The sequence below is a fragment of the Malaclemys terrapin genome, chromosome 5 (genome assembly GCF_027887155.1).
Source record: "Malaclemys terrapin pileata isolate rMalTer1 chromosome 5, rMalTer1.hap1, whole genome shotgun sequence".
In the NCBI taxonomy this organism is placed as follows: domain Eukaryota; kingdom Metazoa; phylum Chordata; order Testudines; family Emydidae; genus Malaclemys; species Malaclemys terrapin.
The window spans coordinates 7,096,377-7,108,827 of record NC_071509.1 but is presented as its reverse complement, the minus strand read 5'-3'; the positions used below and the strand labels follow the sequence as shown (position 1 = coordinate 7,108,827).

The following is a 12,451-nucleotide window of genomic DNA, read 5'->3' as shown; positions in this document are numbered from 1 at the left end:
AGCATCTTACAGTATGTAAGAAAGATTTGATAAATACACAATTAAAAGTGTTAACATCCTGTTTATTTCTTTGGGATTTACGAGCTAGCTGATCATGTGTTTCAAGACAGACTCCTATTCAAACTAAGGATGACACCATCTCATTTCAACCACCATTATGGAAGTTAACTACTGAACAACTTAAGAGACTGATAATAGATTCATCTCTAGGTCACTGGTTCAAATGGACTCCAGGAGAGTGATAATGAAAGCATACTGGCATCTGATGGCATGTGAAGTGAGATTGTCTCAGTCCAACCACTTAGTTAATGAGATTTTAAGCACTTTGGGCCAGGGACCATCTCTCTCGTGTTTTTACACGGACTAGCACAAAGGAGCCCTGATCTCTGGATTCCCAAAGTGCTACTGCAAGCATCAAACCAGCAAACCACACAACCTTTAAATGACAGGTATCCACATGACAAAACAAAATCTGAGCTAATACCTCACACTCTGGGGTCAAGAGCAACAATAAACCAAGACGACTAGAACAGAGTATGCAAGAATTATTGTACACTCTCAACCCTACAAGCGCTCAGGCTTCTTCATCGTAGAGGAGGATGTCTGAGCAACATAAGGAAGCCACTAATGTCTCTATGCTTGTTGTTTCTGTTCTATGCATTACAGAATTAAACTGACAATATGGTAATTTTTAACAGCACACCAATTTCTAAAAATGCACAAAAGTAAATATAAAACACAACATTAGCTACAATTAATCCTGAATATCTTGTCCACATTTATGATTGTAGCGATATCCATCAAGACCAGCAACAAAAAAAGGTATCAACTGCCTGAGAGTCAGACCGATTTCAGTTTCAGATAAACAGCACTAAAACAGGAGATTAGACAGTGTGTGTGTGTGGAGACAGAGAGAGAGAGAGAGTTCTGTCTAATCTTTTCCTCTTTTAGTGCTCTTTATATATCTATTTTATAATCCATCTCAAATTGGATTTAGCAGAGGCAATACTAAGTCTCGCAAATTGATGTTTATGTCAACTAAACTTTAACTACCAAAGGCACTGCTATTCTAGAAGCATATATTCCTCCAACTTCAAATTGGTTTAGGCATTTAAAATCAGACTACCTCATTAGAAAACAAGTTCACAGGGAAATGCAAAAAAAGGTACTGTAAAAATTGCCTGTGGCCACTATTGATCTGTTTTTAAACTATTCAGTAGCTATCAAGCAATATGGACCAATTAGGTTTATGATAAGAAAATTATGCTTTTGTAACACAATGCTTCTGCTGCCACGCACTATTCTTTTAACATGCACTGAAGGACTGGTGTCGAACATATAGTGCTGTGACCTGCAAAGAATACAGCCAACTCATGCAATTGTGGCGATTCTCTCTATAGACTTAATAAGGTAAAGAACACAGTGTCTTTAATTCCACAGAAGTTACACAAACTTCCAAAGAGAAAACTGCAGCACCCTCACAGCATAGGGAGCCCACACTTTGGCTGATGTAGTCAAACCAGTTTTTTGTTAGACACTAACGTAAACTGACACTTTTCGTCTAAGACTTGTCATGAGTTAGTTCAAAACATTTCAGCTGCATTACCTCAAAAAGCAAGTCCTCCAGGGAAACAGGATCCATTTTGCTGTATGTTTTCCACAGATCCATGCTGACATCCATTAACTGTAAAACATTTTTAATACATGTATCTTTTTACTGTGAAAATACGGTAAGTAGTGTGACATGCACAGATTTATGCGGCACTCAAGCACTTAGCTGCTGGGTGCAGAGCAGTTTTGCAAGTCTGGCCTTCAGCCTGCTACAACAGTTTGTACGAATCTTAAACACTCAACCAATGGCATAAGCATTTCAAATTCAAGACTGGATAAGATTTAAAAACTCTGGATAACCCAACCTATAAAATTCATATCCTTCACATTAAGTGATAGTATGTAATTGATATTTAGGTCTTATGTGCTTTTTTCATACAAACTATATCCTAAAAGGCTTTTCAGAGTTAAATATAATAGAGTTAATTAAGAGCAGAGAAGAGAGATATTAACAAGTATAGCCAAGGGAAAAAAGACAAATGTGCAGTTAAGATTTTTAAAAAGATTGAGAGTCAATATGGTAGAGCAATACAAGAAAGCAGTTCCAAATGGCTAGAACTGCAGAAAGGCAACTCCTTGTTATGAGTGAATGGTCAGAAAGGCAGACAGTACCAAGCTAAAGCAAGTTACAAGTTAACTGGCACCAACACTAATTAAAACGTTTTCATCCATAGGTAAACGTACATATGGAGCTATAATCATTCAAAAATATTCAAAGAGACACTGACATTTTAAATGCTTTCTAGATTGAAATATTTCAAAGAGTTTTCAAAAATGCAACACCGAAAGTTTTATATGACTGCTTTATACAGTCATTTCAATTGCTCTTCACTGAATCTGGCAACAGATTGCCTTCTAAGACATGGTTTCCATTCATTCGTCATTTACAGCTAAGTGCATTAACGGAGTTCTGTGCATAATAGTACTATGAACATGCGCCACCATTGGATCATCACAAAATATTAAGGGGTGATTATTTATCTTTAAATATTTTGTGAAATATTGATTAAAAGTCTTAGTTGCTTTTGAAAAAAAGAACAGAATAACTACTTTAAGTATAAAAAATGTTTTTAAATATTCCAATGAGGATAATTTTGAACTGAACTGAAGAGAATGGGGGATGTGTGGCTGCATTAATGTGTTAAAAGCATCAATATACCACTAATTTGAAGACCTAAAACTCAAACAAAATACAGAAAAGGAATAGGCAACAACTTTGCTTATGCAGCACTTAATACCTTGAAGTATCTTTGGGGTCCCAGAGCCCAGGTTTCAGCCCAAGCCCAAACGTCTACACTGCAAATTTATAGCCCCATAGCACAAGCCCCACATGCCCAAATCAGCTGACCCAGGACAGCTGGAAGATTTGTACTGCAGTGTAGACATACCCTTAGAGGTTTCTCATAGATTCATAGGGTAAAATCCTAGTCCCAATGAAGTCAGTCGCAAAACTCCCATTGACATCAATGGAGCCAAGGTCTCACCCCTAGATTTTAAGACCAAAAAGGATCATTATCATCATCTAGTCCAGTGATACTCAGACCTCAGTGGTTCATGAGCCATCAACATTACCCAAAAGAGCTACAGTCATGTGAATTCATTGGTTAATAATTAAATCACGGTGTGTTAATATCTACTGCAAAAAGCCACAGGAAACACACTGGAGAGCCACTTGAAGCTCAGGAGCCCGAGTATCACTGCTCTAGACAAACCTCCATTAGAGCACCTATCTATTCAGACCGTGGTCCCACCTTCTGAGATCTGACAAGTTCACAGCACAAGATGATATGAGGAAATAAAAGCCTGGATGAGGATTTCAGAAGACGAGTCAAAGCAGTGAAGTACATGAACACAGTTGAGGAAAAGAAAGGCAGATCTGTAGCACAGATGGGCCAAAGTTTTACTTGAACAAGAGAGTGGAGGTTATTTAAGCTGCCAAAAGACAGATGAGTAACATCACTAAAAGTAGTAATTAATCAAGAAGACAGAAAAACACAAAAGCTATGTGTAGCAAGTGGGTCTCCATAGAGGAGCCTAGATGAAGCACACCCATGCCTAGAGATGAGGCAGGAATATTTAGACAGTAAATTGATAGAACTGGGACAGCAGAGAACCAGAGATGTCTGCATAACAATGCAGTGTTCCAGGAAGGTGAAATGAAGTAAACACACTTTTTTTTTAAATAGTACTTATATAGCGCTCTCCTCTGTAGACAAAGTAGGTAACTTATATCTCCATTTTACAATGAGGGAAACTGAAGCACACAGGCTACCAGTCTGGTGCCTGATCCAGTGAGCCATGCTGCCTCACAAAAACCTGACTTAGGAGAGAGAACCTGCCACAGTCAGATCAGCTGAAAACAACTAATCAGCCAAATAAGAAGTTACGGTCACTCCCTCTTTCCTTAGATGATGGGCCATAAGTACCTTAACAATGATCTAAAATGTTTTATTATTTTCAGATCTATAATCTTACCACCTAGCAGGGCTCAAAACAAATGGTCTACACCACTAGAAAGGGAGATTCATAGCTCTCCAGTGGAAAAAAGCACCAGTTTCTAGTACACTTAGTTCATAAGGTAATAGACCGCAAACATGTCACTAGTCCACACCTGAATACTGCTCACTTCATACCTGGATAATTTTGTTTGAGACGAAGAGACTGGAGGAGAGAATTCTATGTTTAGGTAACGATAACTAAGGTTACGATTTAATCACGGAAGTCGCGGAATCCGTGACTTCCAGTGACCTTCGTGACGTCAGCCTGCGGTGGTTGGGAGCTGCAGGGTCCCCCGCCGCCTGCGGGGGCAGGGAGCTGCAGGGTACCTCCGCCACCACAGTTGGCCCCGGAACTCCAAGGCGCTGCCGAAGAAACTCCCCCGCAGCTCCTGGGCCCCACCGGTGGCGGGGGAACCCCACAGCTCTCAGCTGCCGCAAGCCCCTGCAGCTGCAGGCAGCAGGGGTAACCCACAGATCCTGGCCCCCGCAGGCGGCTGTGGAGGACCCCCAGAGCTGCAGGCAGTAGGGATACCCCGCAGCCCTTAGCTGCTGCAGGCGGTTCCTAGCCCCTGTGCAGCTGCCCGCTTCTGGGGTGTAGGGACCCACAGATCCCCATTTTGTCAGGGATATTTTTAGTAAAAGTCATGGACAGATCACAACTTCCGTGAATTTTACTTTTTTGCCCGTGACCGGTGTCTGACTTTTACTAAAAATATCTGTGACAAAATCTTAGCCTTGACGATAATAAATTGAAGTACTTGCTTAATACATACCTCGTATTTCATGGTAAAGAAGCCATCGCCACCGATCCCCTCCAGTGCAAAGGCCTGCACTACTGGCCACTTTTCTACAATGAACATATCAAATATCTGTAGATGACCTACAGGAATCAAATATTTCACAAAAAATGTTAAATGACTACAATAAAAGCATCAGTTTAATATATCTCACCTTTCTACAATGTGAGAAAGTTGTTCTGAGGGTCTAACAAATGACTTGAAATATTCCTTTATATATACATATACATACACATACCATAAAAGCTTTTTTTATCGGGCATGTTGGAGGAATGGAGGGTGCCAGTAAGTGAAAAATGCCAGTTAACTAAGAGAGAGAGAGTCTGGGCTCCGCAGCTCCCATTGGCTAGGAACCGCGGCCAATGGGATCTGCAGGGGCAGCGCCTGTAGGCAGAGGCAGCTCACAGAGATGCCTGCTGCGCCTCCACCTAGGAGCAGCCAGGACAGGTCGCCGCTTGTGGGGAGCTGCCAGAGGTGAGTGCCCCCCGGATCCAGCACCCCAAGCTCCCTCCACACTCCAAGCCCCTGCCCCGAGCCCCCTCATGCACCCAAACTCCCTTCCAGAGCCTGCAACCTGCAACCCCTCCCGCATCCCAACCCCCAGCCCCGCAACCCTTCGCACACGCTAAATCCCTCGTGGCCGTTCCTCCGCCTAGGAGCAGCAGGGACATGTCGCTGCTTCTGGGGAGCCACACGGAGCCAGGTAGGGAGCCTGCCGGTCCTGCACCAACCGGACTATAAATTGGACTTTCTATGAAGATTAGAAATGCTGGTTTATAGAGCTTTCCAGTTGGTACAGGACCAGATAACACAGCTTTTACTCTAGTTTAAATATTTCACTGTGCTTGTTACAAAAAAGCAGAGTTCAACTGAAAGCCAAAGAAAACAACCTATTGATCTTCAATACAAAAGGAAGAATACAGAACTAGCTGCAAGATCTACAATATAGACTGTATATTTAAGTAAGTAAGAAAGAAGCAAAATGTAGTTTATGTACAGCAGTATTCTACTTGTGGAAAATTGTCCAATATACTTTTTGGGGGGTTGGAGGGAAGGTGGACTAAAAATAAATTGCATGAAAAAGTTAACCTGGTAAAGTTGAGAAACAATATTCAGTATTACAGACTTTCCAGAATGTTAAATGTTTTTCCCACAACACTGGTTAGACCATGCTGTATGTCTTTTACAATTTATGATAAAGACTGAGGTCCAAGTCCCACAAAACACTTCAGCGGATGGCTAACTTTACACTCATTCATCTTAACAGGACTACTCACACTGAAATGTTTTTGTAGAAATTTAGGCCTATGAAGCAATGGGTAAATAAGCAAAGGAAACCAGAAATATAAGTCAGCGGTTCTCAACCAGGGGGCCAGGGGCCCCGGTGGGCCGTGAGCAGATTTCAGGGGGTCTGCCAAGCAGAACCAATGTTAGGCTCTCTGGGGACCACGGCAGAAAGCCAAAGCGCCGCTGTGCAGGGATGAAGCCCAGGGCCTTGAACCCTGCCACGTGGGGCTGAAGCCGAAGCCTGAGCAACTTAGCTTTGCAGGGCACCCTGTGGCGTGGGGCTCCAGGCACTTGCCCTGGTTGCTACCCCCACAACGCCGGCCCTGGCTTTTGTATGTAGAAAACAGTTGTTGGGTACTGGTGGGGCATAGAGTTTTTATAGCATATTGGGGGGTGGGAGGGAGGAGAGACTCAAAAAGAAAAAAAGTTGAGAACCCCTGCTCTAAGTGACACATTGTATCATAAAATGCCCAAAATACCACAGAGGAAGTAAAGCTTAACTTTCTGAACTTCCTCTCAAGCAGTCACTTATGCTAAATGTCGCTTTAGGCAAATTTTTCCCCCATCTAAATTCCCTATGTTTTTATAAGTAAAAAAAAATTAAAGCTATTGAGCTTGATGAGTGCATAAGTTGATCAGCGGAGCTTATAAACTGCTTGAACTGGAGAGTGACCACCGCCCAGCAGGATTTAGCAACTCTACAAGAAAAAGTGCATCCTTAACTCAGACTAGGACAATGGTTCTTCATATATTTATGACTTGAAAACTACTGCATCTTCCACTTCTAAGGATGGATGATTTAAGAAAAAAGTTTAAAAGTTACTAGCTTCTGCTATTTCAGTTATGAGTGCAAATTTTCTTATCAGAAAATACATTATAGGAGAGATACATTGTCTACATTCACGTAACACAAAACTGCCTGAACTGACTTGGCACAAATTTGCAAATAAATTTCACCTTTTGTCAAGACCAAGCAAGAAAAGTGTTCATACAAAAGAAATGAGTTATGAGCACTAAAATAAAGGAGAGTCAGAGGTGAATATGGCATGCAACCATAACAATCAACAGTGGTTACCAGCCATCAACAGAAAGCCAGACTTATGGTAAATGCATAGCTCAAAGATTTCTCTGCAACAGTATATTGCTCTCTTTTTAAAAGTCAACCATCACAGAGCAAGTGCGCTGCAGTATTTTTGCACCACATACTGTATGTGGTTTCCATTCCTGAACACATTTATGGAGCAATATAAAATTAAAATGTTCAGCTTGCAAGTCTGGCAACAGATCACACAGGAAATCATGCTGTCCAATTTCTTCTGTTCTAAAACAGGAAGCTTGAATAAAAAAAAAAGTTTATTCTTTCCTCATACAAAAGTGTATTTATCTGAAGCCCCCATCAGAACAGAGAACTTCTGTACTTAGCCAAATACTTTTCCCGGCATGCAAATTATTCCTTTGCCTCAGGCTATGAGCATTCACTATGCAGAGTGCGCACACACTATTTTCTCTGAAGAGAAAATAAAAATCTCAGTAATTTAAGTTTCAGATTCTAAGAAATCCAAATCCTGATATAAAGTAATACATTAAAATGAGATGGATAAATTATCAGGCTCACTTACAATAAAAAGGAGCGCCCAGAGGTATTTTAACTTATTGTTACAACATCATACTTCTATTCGGACAAACAAATGATCATTGTTTTGGTGAATTATTTGAAGTAATACAGTATTAACCCACCTTGGGAGCTGTAAGGAATGCCGATTCGACTACAATCTCGAACCATGTCTACAAAGCTGGCAATTTTAAACTCCTCTGCAGCTTCTTCATCTTCATACTGACAGGAATAATGTAAAAATTAGTTTTATTAAACCTAACATTTTCTGGCTGGAGATCTGTACAGTTAAAATACATTTTCAATAAAAGGTGACAACTGCCATTTTGCACAACCAATGCTGATCGTATATTACACTATTCCATACAGTAACAAAGGCTCTCGAAAGCTATTTATTTCACCAGTATGCTCTGGGGATTTTAGCCATCGTAGTATGAACATATGAAGGCCAAAGGGAACGGTTTGCAAAACTGAAGCACAAAAGTGAACATGTTTTTACAAGGCTATGCAGGAGAAAGCATGAATACTTCACTCTCAATTTTCAAGAAAGCCTCTCTGCCCCCCACCTACTACACTATGGAAAGTTAAGACCAACAGGCATTTTTGCATGGAAACGTGCACACAATAATGAAAGAGCTCTAAGTGCAAGGTATTCTTTTCTTGGAGAATCTCAAGAGACTCTTGACTAGTTATTTACTACAGAAGATTACAGAGAGAAAAACGGTTATCACCATTTTACATATGATGGAAGTGGAACAGGGAGGTGAAATGATTTGCCCCAAGTCACACAGCAAGTGAGTGGCAGAATTGGGAATGACACCTAGAATTCTTAACACTACTCCCCTGCTCTGGCCACTAGACAATCTTGTCTTCCTGACCCCTCTACTATATACGCATATAGTAGCATGGTTGGGGGATTAAGACAGACTTCCTATTTCTAACACTTTAGGGCAGTGTTTCTCAAATCTCCTGGGTGGTGATTGGGGGTAAGGGGGAAGCACAAAGCAGTGGCCCCTTCCCGGATCTGCCAGCACGGATTGGGCCCTGCCCCCCTCTGGAGCCACAAATGCCAGAGGAGCAGGCAGCCAGTGAGAGTTCCCCACCTTCCCGGGAGGAGTGGGACTCAAGCTTCAGACCTGGGGTGGCAGGCTCTGGGCCCAGAGCTTTGGCTGCATGGCGGGAGGCTCCATCCCATGGTCGCAGGTTTGGGACTCCAGCCATAGGGATCAGGCTCCGGTCTCACGCCACGCGGCAGTAAGTGCCAGCTCTGGGCTCACATTCCACTGCCCCGGCATCTGCTGTGTCCTCTAGCCCCGGGTTTCGTCCGCACACTCCGTCCCCCAGCTGTATGGCGGTGGGCACTGGGCCTGGGCTCAGGCCACTGGGCTTCGGGCCCAGCCGTGCAGTGACAGGTGCTGGCCCTGGGCTCACCCCCCACCGCCTCCCCTACCCCTCCATCTCCATCCCCCATCGCCCCTGGCCCTTGCTGCCTCCCCAGCCCCCCATCCATTGCCCTGGCCTCTGCTGCCTCCCTACCCACCTTCCCATCCAGGGCTTAATATGTCCCCTGGCTTGCCAGAGCTGAGTAAGTCTGTTGTGAAAAGCGATATTTGTAGGTTTGTTAATATCACTTTACACTGCCTTCCAGAGAGCCAGCATGTCTACTGCTGTGAAAAGTGATATTAACAAACATACAAATATCACTTTTCACAGAAAGAGACCTACTAACTGCAATCAACCAAAAAAGCAAAAGATAAGAACATACAAAGCACCTTATTTGTTTCTAATCTGTTTGGGTCCAGTAAAGAATAGAGACAACTGTACATTATTTGTAGTATTCAGTCTGCAAAAAAACCTACATGAATAAATTTCAATGATTTGGACATGTACATGTGCATATTTATTTGTTTTTCCTGAACTTAATTATGTATTTTAGGAAAAACTGTCAGAGTGGCCACCAGCAACAACTGGTGGGCACACTGTGAGGCCACCAAAAAAATCTGTTGAGAGAACCCTGCTTTAGAGCTATGAGGGAGTCGGAGCGTACTCTTTCAGTTCAAAACCTGTTCCCAAGTGACTTTGTCAGTTACTCAAATTAGATTTTAAAATGCCTTCGGAACTAGCTTTCCTGGTTTCCAGGGGGACACAAAGGTCGCTCATTACGGCTTTTCAGTTCAATTGTAAATATATTCCATCACATATGTAGTATACAGTCAGTATACTTCTGAAATGTGATAAGTAAGAATTTGAAATAAATCTCTTTATTATGCTATATCGCTATTTATAAGATGTTTTCAAGGGCACTTCTTCTCCATCACTGTTCAGTACAGTCACTTCAAAAACATTGTGACCAAGCGGAAAGGTTGGAGAACACTAAATTTTGCAAGATTCTATAAGAGCTGCACCAGCCCCATGGTACTTGTTCCTTTTTAAAGCTTTGCCGTTATTACTGTTATAAAAGCTTAGCTAAAAATAGGCAATACTTTGGTATGCCATTGTAAAGGGAAACTAAATGCTTTAACAAACAGCCACAGGCGATCATTTGTCAGAAAGAATCAATCTAAAATAGTGTCTGAAGGATGACAAGATTTCACAGCTCCTATGAACAGCCAGAAGTTCTCTAGGAAACTGGCAGTCCCATATACATTTGAAGAAATGGCACTTAAAAAAAAGTCCAGCACACTTTGTTGACATTTATATGCAGTACCCCAGAAATCAGCATCTTTACAATACAAGGAACCTCAGAATTTTCAGTTTATTTCATTATACACTTCAAATATATTAGGGCATTTGGCTCATCTTTCTGTTCATAATCAGCAGTTTCAATCAGCATCATGAAATTTCATTAATACGTAGCCAGAGCAGACCACACACAACGAACCTAATCAGAGAATAGCAAAGTAAGCAGATTTTTCAAACCCACTTTATCTTCTTAAACATATTAAAATATTTCTAATTGCGCAGCACATTCATGATGCTGTGCATGATTAATGATTACTATTAATTAGCACGGGGCCCTCAGCTTTGGAATCTATTGCTATGGTTTGGAATAGCCTGGGTGTGTTGACTTTCCAGGCACCCGGCAAGTCTGATGAGGGTCAACATTTAAATTTTGTTACAGATGTTTTGGCTTGTGGGCAAGCTGCTTATTTTAGTTGGATGCTTATATTCTAACGTTTCTATCAAACACAGCTAGAGTAGTATACAAAATATACCTCATAGCTTCTCTCTCTCTTTTGTTATAAATCTAAATATATGTAATAAGCAGGGGTTGGGGAGTGAAGACAGGACATACAGTGGCTCTGCTTCTCTCCACCAACTGCAAGTTACAAGTAAGTATTGAGAACCTCCACTACCCAACCTGTTCTCCAGCTCTGCTCCACAGCCAGCTTCTGTGCCTCCCCCTTGATCCATACTCCTTCTCTATCCCGAATTCCTCTTACTCCACACTATCCAGCCACCTCTTGCAGTTGAGGCAAACAGCTAAATCTCCTGGGCTTCCCCAGTTCTAACAGACTGGAATTCCCCTTTGACAAACTACAGCCCTCTGGAATGAAACTGCAGGCCAAGTTGTCAGACTGATAATTTTGCACTTCCCACTATGCTCATTTGCTTCCCTGTAGCCCTGGAAAAAGAAAGCAGCTGACAGTATCAGCAGTCACATCAGACTTCCGTGACAGAGATCAATGAGAATAGCTATTTTTAACTGAAAAATTTTGAGAGTCATCTCAAAAGCTACAGAAGAGAAAAAAAAGTTACATTTATGGTGACTTTAGTAATTAGACTATCAACATAACATTTCAATTAGTAACAGGGTAGCAGTGTTAGTCTGAATCTGTAAAAAGCAACAGAGGGTCCTGTGGCACTTTTAAGACTAACAGAAATATTGGAGCATAAGCTTTCGTGGGTGAATGCCCACTTCATCCGACGCAAGTAATGGAAATTTCCAGAGGCAGGTATAAATCAGTATGGAGATAACGAGGTTAGTTCAATCAGGAAGGGTGAGGTGCTCTGCTAGCAGCTGAGGTGTGAACACCAAGCAGTTTCTCCTCCCTTGGTGTTCACACCTCAACTGCTAGCAGAGCACCTCACCCTCCCTGATTACTATAACTATACTTATTCTGCCTTCACTTACCTCATTTTCAGTCAGGCAATGGAAATGCAAGTTTCTCCAGTATGCCACATATGGCAAAAGATAACTGTAGTTTACAGGGTTACAATACAGATGGACACTGTCAGGTTTTATTAATATGATTACATCTGCAATAACGAAAACAAGAGTCAAAATCAGAGATTACTACATTAACTTTATAGCTACAAACGTAATTAGAAATCTAAATTATATCTACACAGAAATCTAAGGAATCGGACAGGAAAAAAATTTCCTACAAGTACCCAATTCAAAAAAATCTGCAAATCATAACAGAAATGCATGATGGAAAATGTTACTAGATCAATCCCACTTTCACTTAATACAGCTACCCATTTTTGGAGGGGGAAAAAAAAACAAAACAACAAAAAAAAAAAAAACACGTTACTTTCTTTCTCAGCAACACAGTTATGACTATTCTAACCTGTTATCTGCAGGCTTGTCTCACCACGTGCTTTGAAAAAAATGTCATAATGTTGAGCACTTTACATAATAT

General features: G+C 41.5%; 1 protein-coding gene across 2 annotated transcripts in view; it reads right to left on the bottom strand.

Moving 5' to 3' along the window:
* DNAAF9 (dynein axonemal assembly factor 9) overlaps positions 1-12,451 on the bottom strand; it is a 134,085-nt gene that overhangs the window by 88,799 nt on the left and 32,835 nt on the right. For both annotated transcript variants that reach the window (XM_054028949.1, XM_054028950.1), the window contains exons 4-7: positions 11,941-12,065; positions 7,931-8,027; positions 4,883-4,989; positions 1,607-1,684 (exon numbers count right to left, since the gene is read on the bottom strand). In XM_054028949.1, the coding sequence (XP_053884924.1) occupies positions 1,607-1,684; positions 4,883-4,989; positions 7,931-8,027; positions 11,941-12,065 (407 nt within the window). The remainder of the gene's footprint in view (positions 1-1,606; positions 1,685-4,882; positions 4,990-7,930; positions 8,028-11,940; positions 12,066-12,451) is intronic.